The sequence below is a fragment of the Dromiciops gliroides genome, chromosome 1 (genome assembly GCF_019393635.1).
Source record: "Dromiciops gliroides isolate mDroGli1 chromosome 1, mDroGli1.pri, whole genome shotgun sequence".
Lineage (NCBI taxonomy): Eukaryota > Metazoa > Chordata > Mammalia > Microbiotheria > Microbiotheriidae > Dromiciops > Dromiciops gliroides.
In genome coordinates, this window is record NC_057861.1 from 669,444,624 (window position 1) to 669,468,121 (window position 23,498).

The window sequence follows — 23,498 nt, forward strand, 5'->3', positions numbered from 1 at the left end:
TCCAAGGGAGGGTCCCAAGGGTGCCAGACCTAGCCCAAGTTCCTTTGCACTGAAACATCCCTGTAATAGCAAAGCAGGGAGGAAGCCAGTTGGCATCTCCAGCTCAAGGAAACTCCATGTGCTAGATTCTGTGGCTTCACTTTTATGGCTTTGGGGTAGCAGTTAATTTGCAGGAAGGGCTAGCGTCCTGAGCATGGGCAGATTGCTTCCAGCCTTCTGAAACTGGGTCCCGGAGCCTCAGGGCACGGCTGAGCTAAAACCAGGCAGAAGGTGATGATGACTGGGAGGTGACTCCGAGGGGGCCCATCGACTTTTGGTATATTCCCAGCCTAAACAGTCGATCATCAGTCATCACCAAGACTAGTGGTGCAGTCTCTGCTGTGGGGAAAGGCCAAAACTGGACTTCAGAAAAGGTACATTGTCCCATCCCATTCTTCTCCATCTGGTAGAGCATCGTACAATGAGGGCTGGGAGGGGAGAGAAGAGTCATATTCCCTGCCTTCATGGAAGTCCTGATCTAGAAGTAGTTCTACCCTAGAGGAGTCGCTGGTCCAATTAGAAGGGGATGATCCCAATCCCAGGGAGCTCCCAGTCTGAGAAAGGACAAAAGTCTCCCTTAGGCTGGGAAGCCCCTAGGTCATCCATCTCCCGGTCAGCTTAGTTCAACATTTTCTTAAGTGCCTACTATAGACAAGGCCCTTGGTCTCCTTCAAAATGACTCAATCAAGCAACAAGCATTTATTAATCACCTACTGTGTGTCAGGCACCCTGCTAGGCTCTGGAAATATGAAGACAAAAATGAAATATTCATTGCCTTCTAGGAGTTTACATCCTTTGGGGGAGACTTGCATACATGTTGTGCACACACACAATTATTCAGAAAATGCAAAGTAATTGGCAGGGGGGAGGGGAAGTACTAGTATCTGGGGGGGGGGCGGCACGGAGGTGGGAGTTACCTGTCCCATGTGATGAAAAGCAGAAAGGTCAGTGTCCTCATAGACCCTATCATGTTCAAGATATGATCAGTCCAAAGACGGATGTGGTACAAGGGAGAGTGGGTGAGAGCCTGCGTATGTAAGACTTTAAAGGGCACCAAGAATTTTCTTCACAACCTCCCCAGGAGGTGGGTAGCCCAAGCACTACGCCCCTTTTATAGATGAGTAAACTGAGGTTCAGCAGCTCCCCTGCATTTGTATGGCTAGTGTCAGAGCCACAGCATGTATGTAGGCAGATGTCCTGATTCCCCATCTAGCCCCTTTCCCTTCTTCCTCCCTCTGGCCACATGTGGCCATCGTCACCCATTGGAATGGAAGCACCAGAGAAGAAATGGCCAAGGCAGGTGGTGATGTTGTGGTTGTTGAGTTGTTTCAGTCTGTCTGATTCTTCATGACCCCATTTGCTGTTTTCTCATCAAAGATCCTGGAGTGGTTTGCCATTTCCTTCTCTAGTTTATTTTACAGATAAGGAAACTGAGGCAACAGGGTGAAGTGACTTGCCCAGGGTCACACAGCTAGTATGAGTCTGAGGCCAGATTTGAACTCAGGAAGATGAGTCTTCCTGATTCCAAGCGCAGTGCTCTATCCACTGCCCATGGCAGGTGAGCCTGCAGATTAATAACCAGCATATTTGTAGAGACTCTCTCATCTCCCCAAAGTGGATATTAACCACTGACCACTGCATCTTTGGGTGAGTTGGCCTATTCCCAGGCCACAATAATAAGTGGGAGGAGATATGTGGTCAGTCCATCATCACTTAATACTATGGAATGATCATCCCTAGAAGCTGGGTCCAGCACTAGGCGTAGCAGGGGGAGGCCAGAGAGATGAAGATCCTCTCCTTGTGTACACCTAGAAGGAGGCTGCCCAACAACACCCCCACCACCACCCCCATTCATTTATAAGCACTTTTGGCTCACCCTCCATAGTCGGAGCTTTGTGGCAGATCCCTGCCTCCCCAGAGCTTAGAACATTACTGGGGAGTCAGGACATAGAGAGAACCATACGAGGCTATGTATGGCCCAGAAGTGTACAGGAGAAGGCTAGAGGAGTTAAAAGAGGGAAAGGAGAGAGCTACAGGGCTGGGATGGTCAGCAAAGGCTTGTTGGAGGAAATGAGACTTGAACTGGACAGACCTTAAGAAAGCAGAGAAAGAAAAAAAGGATATTGTCAGGAAAAAGTTGTACAAAAAATATTTATAGCAACTCTTTGTGATGGATAAGAATTGGAAATTGAAGGAATGCCCATCAATTGGGGAATGACTAAACAAGCTGTGGTATATGATTGTAATGGAATATTATTGTTTTATAAGAAATGACAAGCAGGATGACTTCAGAAAGGCCTGGAAAGACCCATATGAACTGATGTATAGTGAAGTGAGCAGAACCAGGAGAACAATGTGCACAGTGACAGCATTATTGTTCTATGAGAAATTGTGAATGACAACTACTCTCAGCAATACAATGATCCAAGATAATGCCAAAAGACTAATGGTGAAGCATACTATCCATCTCCAGAGAAAGAACTGATGTTGATTGAGCACAGACTGAAACATGCTGTTTTACGCTCTTTTTTAAAAATTGAGTCTTTTTGTATAAAATTACTAATATGGTCATGTTTTACATAATTTTGTTTGTTTGTTTGTTTTGGCAGGGCAATGAGGGTTAAGTGACTTGCCCAAGGTCACACAGCTAGTACATGTCAAGTGTCTGAGGCCAGATTTGAACTCAGGACCTCCTGAATCCAAGGCCGGTGCTTTATCCACTGTGCTACCTAGATGCCTCCATGTTTTACATAATTGCACACGGATAACCTATATCTGGTTGCTTGCCACCTCAAGAAGGGGGGCGGGTTGGGGGCAGCTAGGTGGCACAGTGGATAAAGCACCGGCCCTGGATTCAGGAGTACCTGAGTTCAAATCCGGCCTCAGACACTTGGCACTTACTAGCTGTGTGACCCTGGGCAAGTCACTTAACCCTCATTGCCCCGCCAAAAAAAAAAAGAAGGGGGGAGGGTAGGGAGGGAGGGAATGAGAGAGGGATAGAATTTGGAACTCAAAACTTTAAATAAATAAATACAATTTTTAAAAGGAGGATATTATCAGCCCCAGGTCTAGTCAGAGAAAGCGATGGATTAGCATGAATGGAGGTATAAGGGATGGAGTCAAGTGTGCAATATGTGCATGTAATGAGAAGGAGATGAGTTTTGTAGGAGCTGAGGATAATAATTAACATTTATATAGGTTTTCATATATAATAATTTCATGTGATACAACTACCTTAGGGGGTAAGTGGCATCATTATCCCCATTTTACAGAGAAGAAAACTGAGTCAGAGAGAGGGTAAGTGACTTTTTCAGGGTCGTACAACTAATAAGTATCAGAGACAGGATGCAGGCTCAGGTCTTCCTGACTCCAGGTCCGGTGCTCTGTTGTGCTGAATCTGGTGTGAAGCTGGTCTGAACATGCAACTGAGGCAGAGGGTGATTTATCCCTCCAACCCTTTTGCATGAGAATGGTCCTAGCTTTTTAAGAATCAGTTAAAGCAATAGAAAGCATGGTTTGTGTTCCCTGGGATCTCATTCATGCAACAGCAAAGGAAGCCAGTGCCACTGGGTCAAAGGGTACATGTGTGTACATAGTAAAGGGTTGGGGGATGGAGGAAGTGCCTACTAAATGTGCTTTTACACTGTGCTAGGTTCTTGGTTTACAAAAACCATAGTAAAACAGACTCTGCCCTCAAGTAACTTACATTTTAGCAAAGGATCTATCAGGTTTATATATAACTATAGGCTGAATAATTTTTTAAATGAATACAAAATAAACACAAAGGTGTCATTTGTCCTTCATTTTCAAAGAGGACTAATGACATCACAGGTTGATGCCTTGACTTGCCTTTGAATTGGATATAAGTGAGGCAGAGTTGCACAATCATCAGCCTCACCCTCTCTTCCAGGGTCATCAAGGTCCAGTGGCAGGACAAAAGTCAGGATGAAAAAACAAAAGCAAAAACAAAAACTTGGGGCAGCTGGGTAGTGCAGTGGATAGAGCACTGGCCCTGGATTCAGGAGGACCTGAGTTCAAATCTGACCTCAGACCCGTGACACTTACTAGCTGTGTGACCCTGGGCAAGTCACTTAACCCTCATTGCCCTGCAAAAACAAAAACAAACAAACAAAAAAAACAAAGCCCAGGAATTTATATTTATACTAAAAGTATAATGACCCAAACAGGTTGATAGATAGTGCCCTAATTGGATTCCATATGCATCCGGGCACCACATTTTAGGAATACGAAAGAAAAACTCTATCTTTTAGGTTTCAAGTTTCTCAAAGACAATATACCTCTTTATTTCGCTGTGTGTATCTGATATATATATATATATGTACATATATAGTCAAGTCAGTAAATACTGATTGAGCATCTATTACAGGTCAGATATTGTGCTAAGTGCTAGAAATACAAAGAAAGGCAAAAGACAATTGCTATTTACACTTCCAGGTTTACAGTCTAATGGAGGAGTCAACATGTAAACAGCCATGTATAAACAAGATACATTCAAGTTAAATTGAAAATAATGGATGGGGAAAGGTATTGACATCATATGAACACATATGTATGTATATAATATATGTGTATATATTATATATGTATATATTCACACATACAAAATATACAAATATATTTTTCCCAAGCATTGCTGTGTAGAGGGAGATTCAAACTGCAGAATCTCCACCCTGACAATCAAAATGCTCCTTCCCAATTGTCATGCAGTTTATAGTATTCAGAAACAAGGACAAAATTCCACAGTCAAGATTCAACAAGGTTTCAGAGTTTAGGTAACAGTCTTTTATTTATTGAACAGAGGAATCAATACTCTTAAATACCCTGTCATACCCTGGAGAATCATTTTCCTAAAACCAGTGACTCCCCCTTTTATGTGCTGCCTCTGAGGATTTTCCATTTCACCTGGTTAAGAATGAACTCTTTCCTTCTAATTACTTCATGGAGGAGTCCTTCCTGGACTGATCAATCTCTTTCTCTTTAGAAACTGATTAAGCCCCATTCAAAATAACTTGAAAATGCCCAAGGTAGCTGGGAATCATCTACCAAATGATTGATGACTGCTGCTTCACGATGCAAGTTGAGATTTGGCATTGCAACGCCCCTTTAATTTATGCTTTTTCTTGTTATTTCCCTTGAGATTTTAAATCTATTCCTCCTGTTATTACACTGTATAGTTGTATGAAGTATCCCCCTAATTAACTGATAGGTACAGCAACAAATCAATAAATGAATTTAAATAGTTAGAAAAAATGATTTTTTTTTTTTGCGGGGCAATGAGGGTTAAGTGACTTGCTCAGAGTCCCACAGCTATTAAGTATCAAGTGGCTATCGTCAAACACATTATACACAGACATGCATTTTGTATGTAAAACCATTCTATACATACTTGTATTTATCAGTTCTGTCTCTGGATGCAGATAGCATTTTCCTTCATAAGTCCTTTGTGGTTGATTTGGGTATTTATACTAGTCAAAATGACTTAGTCGCTCAAAGTTGTTCTTAAAACAATATTGTTAGGGGCAGCTAGGTGGAGCAGTGGATAAAGCACTGGCCCTGGATTCAGGAGGACCTGAGTTCAAATACGACCTCAGACACTTGACACTTACTAGTTGTATGACCCTGGGCAAGTCACTTAACCCTCATTGTCCCCAAGAAAAAGAAAACAATATTATTGTTAACGTATACAACGTTCTCTTGGTTCTGCCCATTTCACTCTTCATTATTTTGTGTAAGTCTGTCTATCCATGTTTTTCCAAGATCATTGAATTCATCATTTCTTATAGCACAGATTCCATCGCATTCATCTATCACATGTTCAGCCATTTCCACAATTGACAGTTATCCCCGCAATTTCCAGTTCTTTGGCACCACAAAGAAAGCTGCTACAAATATTTTAAACATAATAGGTTCTTTTTCCTTAACCATCTTGGGAAATAGACCTACTAGTGGTATTGCTGGGTCAGAGGGCATAGGCAGTAATAACTCTTTGGGCATAATTCCAGATTGCTCTCCAAAATGGTTGGATCACTTCACAGTTCTATCAACAGTGAATTTAGTGTCTCAGTTTTTCCACATCTCCTCCAACATTTGTTGCTTTTCCCATCAATCATTTTAGTCAATCTGATAGGTATAAAATAATATTTCAAGGTTGTTTTAATGTGCATTTATCTACTCAATAGTGACTTGGAGCATTTTTTCATATGACCATAAATTGTTTTGATTTCTTCATCATAAAACTGCCTGTTCTTATCCTTTGACCATTTATCAGTTGGGGAATGACTCATTTTCTTATAGATTGACAAAGTCCTTTATATATTTGAGATATGAGACCTTTATCTGAGATTCTGTCTATAAAATTTTCCCCCGATTTTCGGCTTTCCTTCTGATCTTGGCTACATTTGTTTTATTTGTATAAAACCTTAATTTAATTTAATGCAATCACAATTATTCATTTTACACCTAATTTTACTATCTCTTGTTTATTCATAAATTGTTCACCTATCCATAAATCTGATAGGTAACATATTCCATGCTCTTCAAGTTTTCTCATAAGAAATCTTTTTGTGGCTAGGTCATGTATCCATTTTGATCTTATCTTGGTAAATGGTATAAGATATTGGTCTATGCTCAATTTCTGCCAGATTACTTTCCAATCCTCCCAATAATTTTTAACAAATGATGAATGCTTATTCCCCAAACTTAGTTCTTTACATTTGTCAAATACAATGTTACTATATTTATTTGCTGCTGTAAATTGTATGTCTACTCTGTTCTACTGATCTAACTTTCTATTTCTTAGCCAGTACTGGATAGTTTAGATAATTACAGTCTTATAATATAGTTTAAGATCTGGTACTGCTCACCTCCTTCCTTTACATTTTTGGTTAGTCATTTTGATATTCTTGACTCTTTGGTCTTCCAAATGAATTTTGTTATTGTTTTCTTCTAATTCTGTAAAATTTTTTTGTAATTTAATTGGGATGGCATTGAATATATAAATTAGTTTAGGTATAATTGTAATTTTTATTATATTGGCCCTGCCTACCCATGAACAATTAATATTTCTCCAATTATCCATCTGATTTTCTTTGTATAAAAAGGTTTTTTTTTAATATAATTTTGTTCATACAGTTCCTGGGTTTGTTTTGGTGGGTGTACTTTCAGGCATTTCATACCATCTTAGAGTTATTTTAAATAGGGTTTTTTGGTTTTTTGTTTGTTTGTTTCATTTTAATTTTTTAAATATTTCTTCTTGCAGAATTTTGTTTGTGATATATGGGAATGCTGATGATTTGTGTGGATTTACTTTATATCCTGCTACTTTGCTAAAAACATTGTTTTGACTTACTTTTTAGTTGAGTCTTTGGGATTTTCCAAATATATAACTACATCATCTACAAAAAGAAAGTTTTATTAGCTCATTATCTATCTGATTCTTTCTAATTCATTTTCCTCTCTTATTGCTATTGCTAAGATTTCCAATACAACGTTGAAAAATATTGGTGACAGTGGGCATCCTTGTTTCACACCTGATCTTACTGAGAAGTCTTCTAGTTTCTCCCTATTAGAAATAATGTTTGCTGATGGTTTTAAGTAGATACTTTTTATTAATTTAAGTAAAAATTCATCCGTGTCTATTCTTTCAAGTGTTTTTAATAAAAATGACTTTTATTTTATCAAAAGCTTTTTCTTCATCTATTGATATAATCATATGATTTAAAAAAACTTTTATTATTGATAAAATCAGTTATGTTAATAGTTTTTTATGTTAAACCATCCCTATATTCATGGTATAAATCCTACTTGGTCATAATGTATAATCATTATAATATATTGTTGTAATCTTTTACCTAGTATTTTATTTAGGATTTTTCTTCCATATTTGTTAATGAAATTGGTTTATAATTTTTTTCTGTCCTTACTCTTCCTGGTTTAGGGATCAGTATCATATTTGCTTCATAAAAGGAGTTTGATAAGATCTCTTCTTTGTCTATTATTCCAAATAACTTATGTAATATTGGAATTACTTAATTGCATGTGTATAACCTATATCTGATTGCTTACCTCCTAGGGAGGGGAGAGGGGAGGGAGGGAAGGAGTTTTGGAACTCAAAACTATAAATGAAAATGTTTATTTAAAAAAAATATTGGGGGGGCAGCTAGGTGGTGCAGTGGATAGAGCACCGGCCCTGGAGTCAGGAGGACCTGAGTTCAAATCCAGCCTCAGACACTTAACACTTACTAGCTGTGTGACCCTGGGAAAGTCACTTAACCCCAATTGCCTCACTTAAAAAAAAAATTGGAATTAGTTGATCTTTAAATGTTTGATAAAATTCACTTGTAGATCTGTCTGGCCCTGTTACTTTTTTCTTAGGAAGCTCATTTATGGCCTGTTTAATTTCTTTTTCTAAAATAGGTCTATTTGGATATTCTATTTCCTCTTCTGCTGATCTATTTATAGAGTATAATCTCTTTATATTTTTGTAAGTATTCTTCCATTTCACTTAAATTGTTGAATTTATTGGCATATAATTGGATAAAAGAACTCTTTCAAATTGCTTTAATTTCATCTTTGTTAGTGACATATTCACCCTTTTCATTTTTAATACTAGTGATTTGGTTTTCTTCTCTCTGTCTTTTTTAAATCAATCTTAGATCATTTTAGAAAGTTGTCACAACCACTTCCTCAGAGTAAGCAAATTCCTGGAGAAGTCCATTATTTGCCTCATCACTTGCCCCAGCTGATCTCTAAATGTTCTGTTGTTTTTATTCCAGACCCACCCTAGCTCCCCCTTCCCAGCACTCCCCAAATAATCCCATAAGCAAGGCTAGTGTACTAAATTTATTCTATATATTAAGGAGGATGAATTAGAACAGAAAGAGGGAAGCTAGCAGACTATTGGGGGAGGGGAGAGGTGAAATGTTTGGTATATACAGTGGAAACCTAGCAGTCAGTGGATTTTTGACTGCAGAATAGGAAGAGACTTCCTGCCTAGATCCCAGAGAGGGGGCAGATAATCAGTGCCTTCTCCTTGGGCTCAGGGCCACTGGGAAGGGAGAATGTTTAGAGATGTGGGTCTCACCCTAACCAGATTCAGTCTGCAACATAAGTGGTCACATCTCCTGTGCTCCACAACCAGGGGTTCTCACACTCTTCCTGGATACAAGCACTGGAAAGGAAATGAGTCCGACACTATCCCACATGAATAAATCTCTCTGTCTCTGTCTCTCTGTCTCTGTCTCTGTCTCTGTCTCTCTCACGAGTTTGCTTCTCTCAAATTTAGTGCCTTTATTTTACATTGGCAGGAAATAAGGCTTTATTATCCATGCTTTTCAAGTAGGGACGTCTTGTCCTGGAGAGACTGGCAGTTACTTTGGGTTTGTAATTTCTTTCTGTTCCTCTTTTCTCAACTCTCATACAACACCCCCTCTTCCTCTCCCTGCTAAAGACATAGCCTCACACTTTTTTGTTGTTGTAGTTACTAACAAACTGGATGCTAAAGGATCCAAGGAGATCTCACCAGGCTGGGATGTTTGTTGTTTTGTTTTTCAGGCATTTTTAGTCGTATCCAACTCTTCATGACCCCATTTGGGGTTTTCTTGGCAAAGATACTAGAGTGGTTTGCCATTTCCTTCTCCAGCTCATTTTACAGATGAGGAAATTGAGGCCAACAGGGTTGAGTGACTTGCCCAGGGTCACACAGCTAGCAAGTATCTGAGGTCACATTTGAACTTGGGAAGATGAGTCTTCCTGATTTCTGGTCTGGTATTCTAGTGTGATACCTTCTTTTCTCCTTCTCTTCACCTCAAAATCCTTTAATATCATCCCCTGCCCATTTTCTTCTCCTTTATTTCATAGTCCTTCTCATCACCAAGGCCAACCCCTCTTCATACACTCTTGGTCTTATCTATCCTTCTTCAACAAGTTGCCCCCATGATCATTCTCTCTCTCTCTCTCTCTCTCTCTCTCTCTCTCTCAGAAATGAGGGTTAAGTGACTTGCCCAGGGTCACACAGCTAGTAAGTATCAAGTGTCTGAGGCCAGATTCTAACTCAGTTTTTCCTGAATCCAGGGCTGGTGCTTTATCCACTGCGCCACCTAGCTGCCCCAATCATTCTCTCTCTACTGGTTCCTTCCTATAAATATGCCTGTGTCCTCACCACCCCCCCCAAATCCTTCTCTAGACCCCTCAAACTATAGTCCTATATTTCTCCTTCCCTTCACAGCCAAATTCCCAGAAAATGCTATCTACACTCATTGTCTTCACTTCTTCTACTCTCCTTCTCTTCTTGGCCCTTTGAAATTGGGCGTCTGACATCACAACTCAACTGAAAAGTCTCCTTTCCAAAGTCAGCAGTGATCCCTTTACTGACAAATCTAAGGGTCTTTTTCTGCAGTCTTCATTTGACACTCTGTCTGACCACTTCTCAGTGTCTTTTGCTGGGTCATCCATCATACATAAAATGGCCTCTAAATGTGGTCACATGCCAAGGCTCAGTCCTAGACCCTCTTCTCTCTGCCTCTGTCTCCCTGACCCCATCAGTTCACATGGATTCAATTATCGTCTATAACAATGGCTCCCACATCTACATAACACCAGCCCTAGGCTCTCTGCTAAGCTCTTGTCTCACATCATGAAATAACTTTTGGACGTTCCACACTGGATGTCCCAAAGGCATCTCAAACTCAATCAATCCATGATAGAAATTAGTATATTTTTCTCCAGACCCGCCCTTCTTTCAAACGTCCATGTTTCTGTCAAGGAACCCCACCATCCAAAGACCTCAAAAAGAAAGTTCTTGACCTCAAAATCCTTGCCACTATCAAATGGTTCAACATCAGAAGCTAATGTTATTTCATTAGTGGAGATGACATGAAAGATGAGACACCCTCATGACCGTGGGATCTTTCTATCTGACTTGAAGCTGAAACCTTCCATAAGTATTATCTCTTCCATGAGATGTGAGCTCCTTGAGAGCACAGATTATTTTACTGTTCTATTCCTATAGTGAGCGCTTAATAAATGCTTCATTAATTAACTAATTCAGCAAATTCCGGTGGCTCCCTAGGATCAGATATAAATGCCTATTGGCATTTAAAGTCCTTTACAACCTGTATGCATCCTACCTTTCCAACTTTGTTATAGATTACTTACCTTCAGTTGGATTGACCCTTTTGTTCCTCCCACACAGCCATCCCTCTCCTACCCGTGTGCCTTGGCTGTGCCACACGCCAGGCATGCATTCCCTCCTTACTTATTTCTCTCAAGAATCCTTCCTAATCCTCTAACTAACAAGGGCTTGCCTGAAACCATATCCTGAATCTATTTAGCATATGCTAATATATGTATGAGGGCATCTAGGTGGCGCTATAGTGCATAAAGCACTGGGCCTGGAGTCAGGAAGACCTGAATTAAAATTTGAACTCAAAACACTTGCTAGCTGTGTGACCCTGGGCAAGTCACTGTACCCTGTTGGCCTCAGTTTCCTCATCTGTAAAATGAGCTGAAGAAGGAAATGACAAACCACTCCAGTGTCTTTGCCAAGAAAACCCCAAATGGGGTCATGAAGAATCAGATAATACGGAAACGACTCAACAATAGATGTATATTTTGTCTCCTCTTCACAGATTGTAAGCACCTTGAAGGCAGGGACTTTTACTTTTGTCTTTGAATGTCCAGCTATGCCTAGTGCAGTGCTTGGCACACAACAAGCACTTAGTAAATGCTTATTGATTGTGTGGTGGGAAGAGCTAGCTAGCTATTCAGGAGCCCAGTGGGCTGGGAGTTCAGAGTCCTGGGTTCTAGTCCTGGCTTTGCCCCCTAACTGACTCCTTTTGCATGAGAAGTGCACCCTCCAGTCAGCCAGCGGGAGATTGTTGCAGGCTAGACCACCCACCCTGACTGGCGCCCCCTATATCCTCAAACGGCTCCAAAGCCTCAAGATGGAGGGGAGGCAGATTGCTGCAGTCCCTGCAGGCATAACCTGGATACCACCCCCCTCCCCAGAGACCCAGTGTGCCCCTGTGGGATCTCCCTGCTCCCAGAAGGCTGGGCACTCAGGAACTCCTCCCCGCTTCACATTCTTCCTGCTGCTGCTGCTGCTGCTGCTGCTGCTGCCTGCCTGGGGTGAGATCTCCCTGCTATCTCACCTCTTCCTGACCTCAATCCTCTTCTGTTATCTCACCTCCTGATCTCTACCCCTAATACATTCTTCCATATTAGCTCATACTCTCCCAGTGATCTCACCTCTTCTCCTAAATCATGCCTCTTGCTCTCTCACTTTCTCCTCTGTCCACTTATCTCACCTCCCCTCTCTCTCTCTTCCAGGTTTTCTCTCCTCTCCTAGTTATCCCCACCCCCTCTGTTGTCTCATCCTCTTTCCCTTCCCAGGTATTTCATCCCAGCCTTCCTGTCTCTCCCTTCCCAATATCACCTCCATTTCACCTTCTCCTAACTGTATGTTTCCTGTTACCTCACTTTTGTCCCAATTCGCCCTCAATCCACCCTTCCTGTTATCTTACTTTCCCTCTGGTTATGTCACTCCCTCCCTGTTATCTCAACACCTCTGGTCCCTTCAGACTCTCCCTTCTTATATCCAAATACTTTATCATATACCCCTTCCCCAATTTAGCTCACAACCTTTTTTCTCTTACCCCTTCCTAGTTTTCTCATTCTCCCAGGTACTTCAGCCTTTCATCTCATCTTTATGTTACCTTCTAAGCTATTTCACCCCTTCCTTGTTAACCCACCTGACTTCATCCACTTAATCCTCAATTCCCTTTTTATCTCAATTTTACTATCATACCTGCACCTATTATCTCACCCTACTCTCCTATTACTCCTCCTCCTTTCCTATTATCTTACCCCTTCTGTTACTTAATTCTTTCCCTGGACATCTCACTCTGCAGGTGAGGTCTCACCTGGATTGCTCTCCTCCCTGCTCCATATTATTTCAATCTCTCTGTTATCTCCCCTCTCCTCACCTCTTTCCCAGTTATTTTACCTGCTCACTATCTCAGCTCTTCACCCCTTCCTTTTATTTATGTTTTATTGTTTTTATTAATTTTATTGAATATTCCCCAGTTACACTGGGGGAGGGGGCAGGGCAATGAGGGTTAAATGACTTGCCCAGGGTCACACACCTAGTGTCAAGTGTCTGAGGCTGAATTTGAACTCAGGTCCTCCTGAATCCAGGGCCAGTGCTTTATCCACTGTGCCACCTAGCTGTCCCCCCCCCTTCCTTTTATTTAACCCTTTCTGGATTTTGGCCCCCTCCTCTTATCTCACTTCCTTTCTCTTATTCCAGCCTCTTCCTGAAATCCAGCCTTCTCCCTGTTAGCTTACCCCTTCCCAGGTAATTTCACAGCCACTGGATTGTAGCATCCCTTCCCTATTTCCTCCTGGCTTTCTGTTATCTTACCCCTTCTCTCTTATCTCTCTCCTCTCAGTTATTGTATTTCCTCTCACCCCATCCTGGTCATCTCATTTCCTTCAATGATCTCATTTCTTATCTCTGTTCTTCTTTCTCCCTACCGTCTAGGTTTCTCTGAAGTTCAACCAAGAGGTGGGTAGGAATCACCTGTCCTGTACAGATGTCTGGGCTCTGGGAGGGGCCTGGGATTTAGGGAGGCCAATCTGTCCTGTCAGGGTGGTAAGACAGGTCCTCCGTTGGGGGTCGCACTTGGAAGATACAAAGAAAATGTGAGTCTGGGGCTCGGGGAATCTCAGGGGCAATCGGACTGTCAAATCTGGCATAATGGGGGAGGTCTATAGAAGTCTAGCATTTGTTTAGCCTAAATAAGAGAAGATTGAGAACAAGAGATCTACCATCCAGGGAAAAGATGTGGAGATTGCATCAGCTGAGCATATTTACCAGGCCCCCATTACAGAAGCAAGGGGTTCTAGGCAGAGGGAAGAAGGGAGTGTTTTCCAGGCATGTGGCACAGCTAGTGCAAAGGCAAGGAGATGGGAAATAGAGTTCTGTGTATGTAGAGCAAAAGAAAGGCGATTTTGGCTAAATTGTAAAGTGGGTCAAGAGAAGCGATATATGTGATAAGGATGGAGAAGTAGGTTAAAGCCAAGTTGTAAAAGACTTTAAAAACCAGACAGGACTCTATATTTGATCCTAGAAGCAATAGGGAGCCACTGTAGTTTATTGAGTAGCTGACCTGCCCTTGAAAAAGATAGCGTTGGCAGCTGTATAGATCATGGATTGGAGAGGAGAAAGATTTGAGGTAGAAAGGTCAATTAGGAAACTATTACAATAGTCCAAGGGAGAAGGGAAGTAAAGGCATTGATTAAGCGCCTTCTATGTGCTTGGTCCTGTGCTAAGCACTTTACAGAAATTTCACTTGCTGGGGAAAAGTAATAAGGGTCTGAGAAAGGGACAGACACAAGAGGTGTCATGGAGGTTGCAACAATGGGAGTTGACAACAGATTGGATATATGAGGTGAGGGAGTGCCCACAGGTGTCTGGGCCTCCATTTGTCCCACTGGTCCGCTCTTCCTAAACCAAAGTAGGAAAGCTCTGGCCATACTTAATTCAGATAAATAATGGGGGTCTGGATCTTATGAATAAACTACTCACCAGGGCTCTTCTTGGCAGTGGTCTCTACAGCAGGAGGGGAATGGGAGACACCAGAACCCAGATTTCCGCACACCCCCTCAGGTCAGAGGTCAGAGCCCAAGCACAGCTGGGGCTGGCCAAGTTTACACTTGCCCAAGCATCTCCTTCCTCCCAAATGACTCCCAAGCCCTCTCACCCACTCTGGCCTTCTATGCACACTTCCCAGGCTCTGCATGGACTCACTCGTCCTAAATGACTGAGGAACTGCTCTGCCACAAGCTGACATTCTCTTGCTCCACAAACTCATTCAGTCCCTTTGATGACAGCCACCAGACCTCTCAGAGCACGCTCCTTTGGAGAACAACACTCATCCCAAAGCTCCTTCTGGTGTCCTAAAATGACCTAAGAATGACAAGTATCCCCTTCAGCCTTAGGGACACTGCATTCCTCAGCCTTTGACATCCTCTTTTCTATCTTCTCCTCTCTGCCTCTGTCTCTCTCTGTCTCTCTTTGCCTCTCTGTCTCTCTCCCCCTCCCTTTTTGTCTCTCTCTGCCTCTGTCTCCGGCCCCCCCCCCCCGTCTCTCTCTCTTTCCTCTTGCTGCTCCTCCTCTCTTCTCTTTCTCTTCTCTCTCCCTTTTTTCTTTCACTTCCTCTCTCACACCAATTCTTTTGTCTATCTCCTTTTTCATCTTTCTCCCATCTTTTTCTCCCTCTCTCTTTTTCTTTCTTCCTCTCTATCTCACTAATTCTCTTCCTTTCTTTACCTCATCCGTCTTTCTCTCTCTTTCTCCTCTCCTTTTCTCTATTTCTCCTTTCCTTCCTGTCTCTTTCTCCCTACCTTCCTCCTGCCTTTCTCTCTTTGCTTCCCTTCCCTTCTCCCCTAGACTGTGGTCGCCCTGATTGGTTGAAGACCACAAATGAACAAGATTCTATGGAGTACAGGTGGCCATGGCAAGTAAGCCTGCGACAGAATCAACGCCACGTGTGTGGAGGGGCCCTCCTGGCTAAGGAATGGGTGGTGACAGCTGCCCACTGCATCAACAGGTGAGTCAGCTGATCAGCCTTGAAACTGCCGACGGGGCCATAGACAGAACAAAGCTTAACACCTATTTTGCAAGAATAAATAGGTGTTGGGGCAGCTAGGTGGCACAGTGGATAAAGCACTGGCCCTGTATTTAGGAGGACCTGAATACAAAGCCAGCCTCAGACACTTGACACTAGCTGTGTGACCCTGGGCAAGTCACTTAACTCTCATTGCCCCGCCCCCCCCCAAAAAGAGTAAATAGATATTAAAATAGGAAGACACCCAAAGGTTATCAGCTCCTCCTCCCCACCCCTCTCTTTTTCTGTCTCTCTCTTCTCTCCTTTTTCCTCTCTGTCTGTCTCTGTCTCTGTCTCTGTGTCATTGTCTCTGTCTCTCTCTGTCCATCTATCTGTCTCTCTGTGTCCTTCTGTCTCTGTCTCTGTCACCATCTCTGTCTCTCTCAGTCTCTGTCTCTGTCTGTCTCTGTCTCTCTCTGTCCATCTGTCTGTCACCATCTCTGTCTCTCTCAATCTCTCTCTGTCTCTCTCTGACTCTGTCTCTGTCTCTGTCAGTCTGTCACCATCTCTGTTTCTGCCTCTCTCTGTTTGTCACCATCTCTGTCTCTCTCAGTCTCTCTCTGTCTCTCCCCTTCCCAGTGGCCCTTCACCGTTGCCCAGACACCTTCACCATCTTCCCCCCAACACCTGTCTTACTCAATTGAGGATAATTTTAGATATTTTATATATCCCGGGTAAAAAAAATCCTACTTATAGGTCTGTGACTGATAGCCAAGCCCCTGAAGGGTGTGGATGGGAGACCCTTGGACACACGGTCACTCACACAATACATGAGACTTCCATGAATCCTGAGCTGTGGCTCTTCTTTGGGAGATAAAGATCTGGTCCTGACTTACAGGGAGCCTTCAGTCCAATTGTAGCTACTCAGAACACACTGAGCACTGACCTCAGGGCATGGCATCATGGGTGAGGAATGAGGGTCAGGACACTTTATCCATCACTGCTGTGAGACAACGTAAAGAGGAACTTGATTATGTCTGAGAAAGCTTCCTGCCGGGACTGAAGCTGCAGTATGGGGGAGGTGGGGTGGTGGAGAGGAAGACCAAGAGCCCACCCAGAGGACAGGGGAAGCCCTCTTCTCCCCCCCCCACTCCTGCTGTTTGCTTTCTTCTCCCACCTGGCACTCTTTCCCGAGGTACCGGTAGAGTGACTGGGGCATCCCCACATGTTAGGCTGGTCCCCAGGTCAAGTTGCATTTAACCTTCTCTCTTTCTCACAGCAATTTCGATTACTCAGTTATGATGGGGGATGTGAATCTTTATCCTAATAACTCCAACACCTTCCAAATAATCCCTGTCTTGGACATCCTCCTTCATCCAAAGTACAAGATTCGCACCTTGATCACTGGGGACATTGCCCTCATCCGCCTGAGTTTCCCCGTGACCTTGACCAAATATATCCAGCCTATTTGTCTGCCTCCCTCTCTGTTTGATTTGAAGATTGGGACCCAATGCTGGGTGACAGGATGGGGTGAAGTGAAAGAAAAATATAAAGGTGAGAAAGGTGAGAAGTGATCCCCCTATGAACTGGGGTAAAGCAGTCCTTTAACCAGGGAGACATGGGTTTGAATCTTGCCTTGGACACTTATTTGCTTTGTGACCTGTCATCCTGGTATTCTAAGTCCTATGATTCTAATGGGTTATAGATGATGCTTAGCAGTTACTCCTGGCAAATCCCAGGACTTCTGAGAGGCCCATAGCCAGGCCAGCTTCTTCATAAATACAATGAAAGGTGCATTGAGAATCAAGGGACCTGGGTTTAAACAAAAGCTCTTTGATGCCAGATAAATCAGCTAACCTCTCTGGGCCTCAGTTTCTTCATCTGTCAAAATGACAGGCTGGTCTAGATACCCTCTAAGTTCTCCTCCAACTCTATGTCTATGGACCTTCTTGTCAGCTCTGTCCTGTCCCAGACTGTTTAGGTTCACAATTGTAGGACTTCCCTGGAACACTGTGGAGACAAGTAGAATGTCAGAAAGGAACTTGGGGGGCCACCAGAAATGATATAATGGAAAAAGCCCAGGATTGTGAGACAGGAGATCTGCCCTTAAGTCCCAACCCTACCATTTATTAACTATGTGCTCCTGCACAGATCTTATCACTTGTTGGTAAAACAAAATTCTAAATGAGATCTATAACCCCTCAAAAGAGTTTGACTCCAACTATTCATACTTGGAAACCAAGTGGATGAACAAAGTTGTGCTGCTGAATGGCCCAATGGAGCTGGCCTATCAGTACATAAATCTTGGACAAATACTGAAGATGGACAATGAAGTTGGCCCAAAACTAAATAGGAAGAGGAGAATGGGCTGGATTCACCTTGGGAACTCGCTCAGTATTTTTGGTTAACTCCAAGACTGCCTGAAATGAAAACTTGCCCCTGTTTTAAAATCAGCATTCTTCTGGTAATATCATATGACCATGAGTCATAGAATACTATAGTCTTTAAGTAGTTAAAGCTCTAAGTCAACCAAATGTCAATGGAGAAGCATATGGTGGGTCTAAGCAACCTCTGGCATGAGTAGCATCTTCCCATAATTGTCTGGTTCCAAGGCTAAGATAAAGTTTTGCTTTCTTCCCTGAAGAATTGTCAAAAGCAATAGAACTGACATAAAGGATATCAGAACAGGGAAGGGGATACAAGAGAGAAGGCTAACCAATGGATGAGAGCCTCTGTGCTCCATTACGTCTGTATAGCTTCAAGAGATCTAGAGAAAGTTCTCCCCACCCCACCCAACACACTAAGTAGAATACTCCAGTCCTCCACCCCCATGGAGGATTATGGGGAGGCTATTGACCAGAATGAGAGGGCATGACTAGGTTAGGACTGGCAGCCACTGGAGGGAGTACCACCATCAGTGAGATCATGGTCACATACAAGCACTGAAGAATTATTATTGCATTATCACCTTACAGGGTGGAGGTAGGGCAAGCATTTTGTAAACAGTGAAAAGTGGCAGAAATGTGAGCATGTATTTTCATTCCTATATCTGCAAAAGGAGAAGGAATTTCATCTCAGGGTAGGTAAAGGGTCTAGTCATTCACAATAACCTTTCCCAACCCCTTCTACTTTATATTTGAGCTACCAGTGCAGGTTTGGTTTGTAGAAAGGCCTTTGGCTCCAAGACATGCCTAGCTCCCTTCATATCCTCTGTGGCTCCTTTGAGAGACCTGACATCTTCCTTAGCTACTGCCTTGCTTTGTGTCCATGGGATGAAATCAGACCAAGGCTTCAGCCAGAAGGCAGAAAGCATTCTTTGCCTTCATCTTTCCCTAAGTCTCACTTTAGTTCCATTATCTTTTTATTTTCCTTTTTTAAGAAAAATATTTTAATTTATAGCTGATCTTTATGTGGTGGCAAGGAATTGGAAGTTGAGGGGATGCCCATCAATTGGGGAATGGCTGGACAGGTTGTGGTATATGAATACAATGGAATACTACTGTGCTGTAAGAAACGATGAGCAGGAGGAGTTCAGAGAAACCTGGAGGGTCTTGCGTGGGCCGATAATGAGTGAGATGAGCAGAACCAGAAGAACATTGTACACAGTATCATCAACATTGAGTGTTGATCTACTGTGATGGACTATATTCTTCTCACCAATGCAATGGTACAGAAGAGTTCCAGGGAACTCATGATAGAAGAGGATCTCCAAATCCAGGAAAAAAAAAAAGAACTATGGAGTATAGATGCTGAATGAACCATACTATTTCTTTTGTTTTTGGTGCTGATGTTTTTTCTATTTTGAGGTTTTTCATCATTGCTCTGATTTTTCTCTTATAACATGACTAATGCAGAAATATGATTAATGTTATTGTGTATGTGTGTGTGTATATATATATATATATATATATAACCTATATCAAATACCTGCTGTCTAGGGGAGGGGGGAGGGAGGGATATAGATATAGATATAGATATAGAGATAGATATAGAGATAGAGATAGAGATAGAGATAGAGATAGAGATAGAGATAGAGATAGAGATAGAGATAGAGATAGAGATAGAGATAGAGATAGAGATAGAGATAGAGATAGAGATATATACAACCTATATCAGAATACCTACTGTCTAGGGGAGGGGGAAGGGAGGGGAGGGAGAGAGAAAAATCTGAAATTGGAAAGCTTGTATAAACAAAAGTTGAGAACTATCTTTACATGTAACGGGAAAAAAATAAAATACTTTATTAATTAAATTAATATCTCTTGGGAGGGTAGGGAAGAAAAGGAAATCCTTGTAACAATTATACATAGTCAAGCAAAGTGAATTCTGACATCGTTTTCTTCCAAGAAAAGTGTCTGAACCTCCTCTCACTACAAAGTGGCAAAGTCAGGCAGCTAGGTAGTGCAGTGGATAAAGCACCAGCCCTGGATTCAGGAGGACCTGAGTTCAAATCCGACCTCAGACACTTGACACTTACCACCTGTGTGACTGTGGGCAAGTCACTTAACCCTCATTGCCCTACCAAAAAGACAAAAAAAACCCCACAAAGTGGTAAAGTCCTTTGAAGACATTCTCAATCATCCCTTCTCATAGTATCAATCCCTGCTTAGTTTCCTATTTGCCCTTTGGTTCAGCACAAAACCATAGAACACATACACTAGGAAGTTGGAACTATGCTAGAGATCATTGAATCAATGAATCCCTTCATTTTACATGTAGAGAAACTGAGGCCCAGAGAAGGGCCATGATTTGCCCAAGGTCATATAGCTACTTAGTGCTGGGTCAGGTCTTGAATTCAAATTGCCTGACCTCCTCAGGGGAGGGGGGGGTCGGGAAATGGGGAAGAGTTTTCCCATTACTCCATGCAATCAGCAAGACTTTATCAAATAGTGTATACGTAGTTGCTTCATAAATATTTACTTAATGAAGGAACGGATGCAAAGGAGTCTCTCTGAAGGATGATGGGGGGGCAGTAGGGGGGGGTGTCACCTTCTGATCACTATATTGTCTTCCCAAGCCAGGTCGACCATTATCCTCAAAGCTCCAGGAGACAAAGGCCTTCGTCGTTAACCACAATAGGTGTGACCAGCTTTACCACATTACTCCTCCTTCTCCCCGATACATCCCTTTTGTCAAGGGAGCTGTGATTTGTGCCGTAAGCCCCCAAAATGAGACTTTATGCCAGGTGGGTTCTCTGCATCTCCTTCTTAGACATGATATTGAGAATAACATTGCTCCCCAGAACAATTATGGAAGACATTATTAAATGGATGGGTTTTGAACCCTTAGAAAGGGAAGTGGTAATCCCTAGGACCTAGCATGAGTTGATTAAGAAAAAAATTATGCCAGACTAGCTTCATTCATTTCCTTTTTTACTTTGATCTCTGAATTATTAGACTCTGCATGTTAGAACATAGTTAGATCACAGGAAAGCATTCTATAATGCTTCTTGAGAAATGTATTTTGGTGGACAAGATAGAGAGAAGAGGGCTGAATGAATGTTATAGTTAAGTTGGTTTAGAACTGTTCGAATGGAAGGATCCAGCAATTGATGGATTGACATCAAATGAGAGGGAAGTCAGAGCTCTATCCTTGGTACCATTTTCTTCAATAATTTTATCAAAGACTTGATCTATGTCATAAATGTCATGCTCATCAACCTTGTGGGTGACAGAGCTGGGGGAGAGAGCTAACATGTAAGATAACTGTCAAAAGGTATTGTAAAGTCCTTTATTTGGGTTCAATAAACCAACAGCACAAGTTGTAACTGGGAAAATAGAAAGTGATCTTGGGGGTTCTTGTGGTCTGCAAGCATGGTACAGGTCAATGATATGACATAGAAGCCAAAAATGCTATTGTGATTTTTAGGGTGCATTAATAGGAACCCAGGGTCCAAAACAAGGGCAGTGAGTCCCACTATTCTTTGCTCTGTTCAGACCACATTTAAAATGGAAACTGACCAGCTAGAGAAAGTCCAGAAAGAAAGAGGCCAGGCTGTTGAGAGGGGAAATGAAGCCATGTAATATTAGAAATTAGTGAAACTATTTATTTAGCTTCAAGAGGAGAAGACTTGGGGAGGAACATAATTATTGTCTTAAAATATTTGAAGGCCTCGCATGTGGAAAAGGTCTTAGATTCATTTTGCTTAGCCCCAGTAGGCAGAATGAAGACCTTCAGGTAGACGTGTAAAGAAGAATGTCACAATAGACTTATCCAGAGATGGGATGAGCAGCCTTAGGAGGTGTTGGATTCTTTATTAGTTAGGAGTGGACCAGATGACCCCTTTATCCCTCAGATTCTATAATTCTAGCTTCCTGTACATACCCATTGCCTTAGATAGGATTGGATACATGACCCCTACTCAGCCGGGGTACAGTGGGAAATGCTGACTTGAGTAGGAAGACTTGGGTTCCAGTATTGGCTATGATTGATTTTCTGGGTTGACCTTAAACAAGTCCATAACCTCTCTGGGCCTCAGCTTTCTCTTCTGCAATATAGAAGGGTTAGACTGGGTGGCCTCTAAGGTCCCTCCCAGCTTTAAATGCAGGATTTTAGTGTTCAGGCCTCATCTCTGCCATTTACTTGGGTGACCTTGTCAGGGTTTGATGTCAGGGTTCTCTCAACTATCAAATGAAAGGTTTATACCAGAGAATCTCCAAGGTCTTATACACTGCTTTAATTGGATAACTCCAGAAACAGACAAATGAGAGTACTCGCCCAAGCCGAGAGTCCCCTAAACATCTTTCCCTGTGGAGGCCCTTTCTCTTAATTCCTCTGGTCCCAGGGGTGATATTGTGGTCCATTGAAGCCACTTTCCCTCCCAACAAGCCCCTCCACAAGGATTCCCATGAGACTCCTGGGGACAGAGGAGGGTGTTCCTCCCCATGCCACCCTCAGTCCCATTTTGAATCCCTTTGTTCTGAATCCAGGGTTCAGCTGGCCTGGAATTCCCAGCCCTGTGGTCCCTGTGGTTAATTCTTCTCTCTTTCCCAAGGGTGATCCTGGAGGGCCCCTTGTCTGTGAAGCTGAAAAGACCTGGATACTGGCAGGGGTGATGAGCTGGGTGAAAAGCTGTACCCAACCAGAGGTGCCAAGTGTTTATGCCCGAGTCAGCAAGTTCTCTAGGTGGATCACAGGCCACATGACGCCCTCAGCCTCCCCTCTCCTGACCTCCTCCTGGATCACTCTCCTTTTTGGGCTGTTGCCCCGTCTTTTCTGAGGGCCCAGGAAACCCTCTCCTCACGTCTCTCCAAGCTCTCCTCAGCCTCCTGTTACCTTGGAAAGCACTTCTTTCACCAGCTTCCTACCCCTTCATGACTCCTACAGCTTCCCTGAGGACTTAACTCCCCTTCCTCAGGTTTCATAGGCCCTCAGGAAGGGAAGCAGTTGAGACAGAGGAAAGTGAATTCCATGGGGAGTGGGTGAGCGAAGGGGTTGCATCAGAAGATAGAGTCACAAACTCATCTGGGGCCTGTGGGGCAGGAGGAAAGGCTGAAGAGAGAAAAGGGCCCCTGGAAGAGGCATGGGGGGGCAGGGCACCATCTTATCAGGAAGTCCCCTGGCTCCCTTGGTTGCCTTGGGGGAACCTCTGAAGAAGAGGCGGGGCAGGAGTGTGCCTCCAGAGTGAGGATGAAGGTACCCATGATTAAACTTGGAGAGAGCAACAAAGAGTCTATTGTCACTTCATTTCCTGGAATGGGGAGGATGGGATGGAGGAGCAAACAGCTGGGAGAACAGACCTTGGCTTCAGTCCAAAAGAAAGGAAAGATCTGGAGTCCCCGAGTGTGGGGCTGGCTCTCAGGACAAGTAAAATGTCTGGAGACCATCGAG

At 42.9% G+C, this 23,498-nt stretch overlaps 1 protein-coding gene across 1 annotated transcript; it reads left to right on the forward strand.

The window, feature by feature from the left end:
* The first annotated feature begins 1,037 nt into the window (after positions 1-1,037).
* On the forward strand, positions 1,038-22,887 carry LOC122753418 (putative serine protease 45). Its single transcript, XM_044000808.1, has 6 exons — positions 1,038-1,058; positions 11,907-12,186; positions 15,512-15,671; positions 16,948-17,222; positions 20,690-20,853; positions 22,663-22,887. Exons 1-6 carry the CDS (start codon positions 1,038-1,040, stop codon positions 22,885-22,887), a joined length of 1,125 nt encoding a protein of 374 aa, XP_043856743.1.
* The last annotated feature ends 611 nt before the right edge of the window (positions 22,888-23,498 follow it).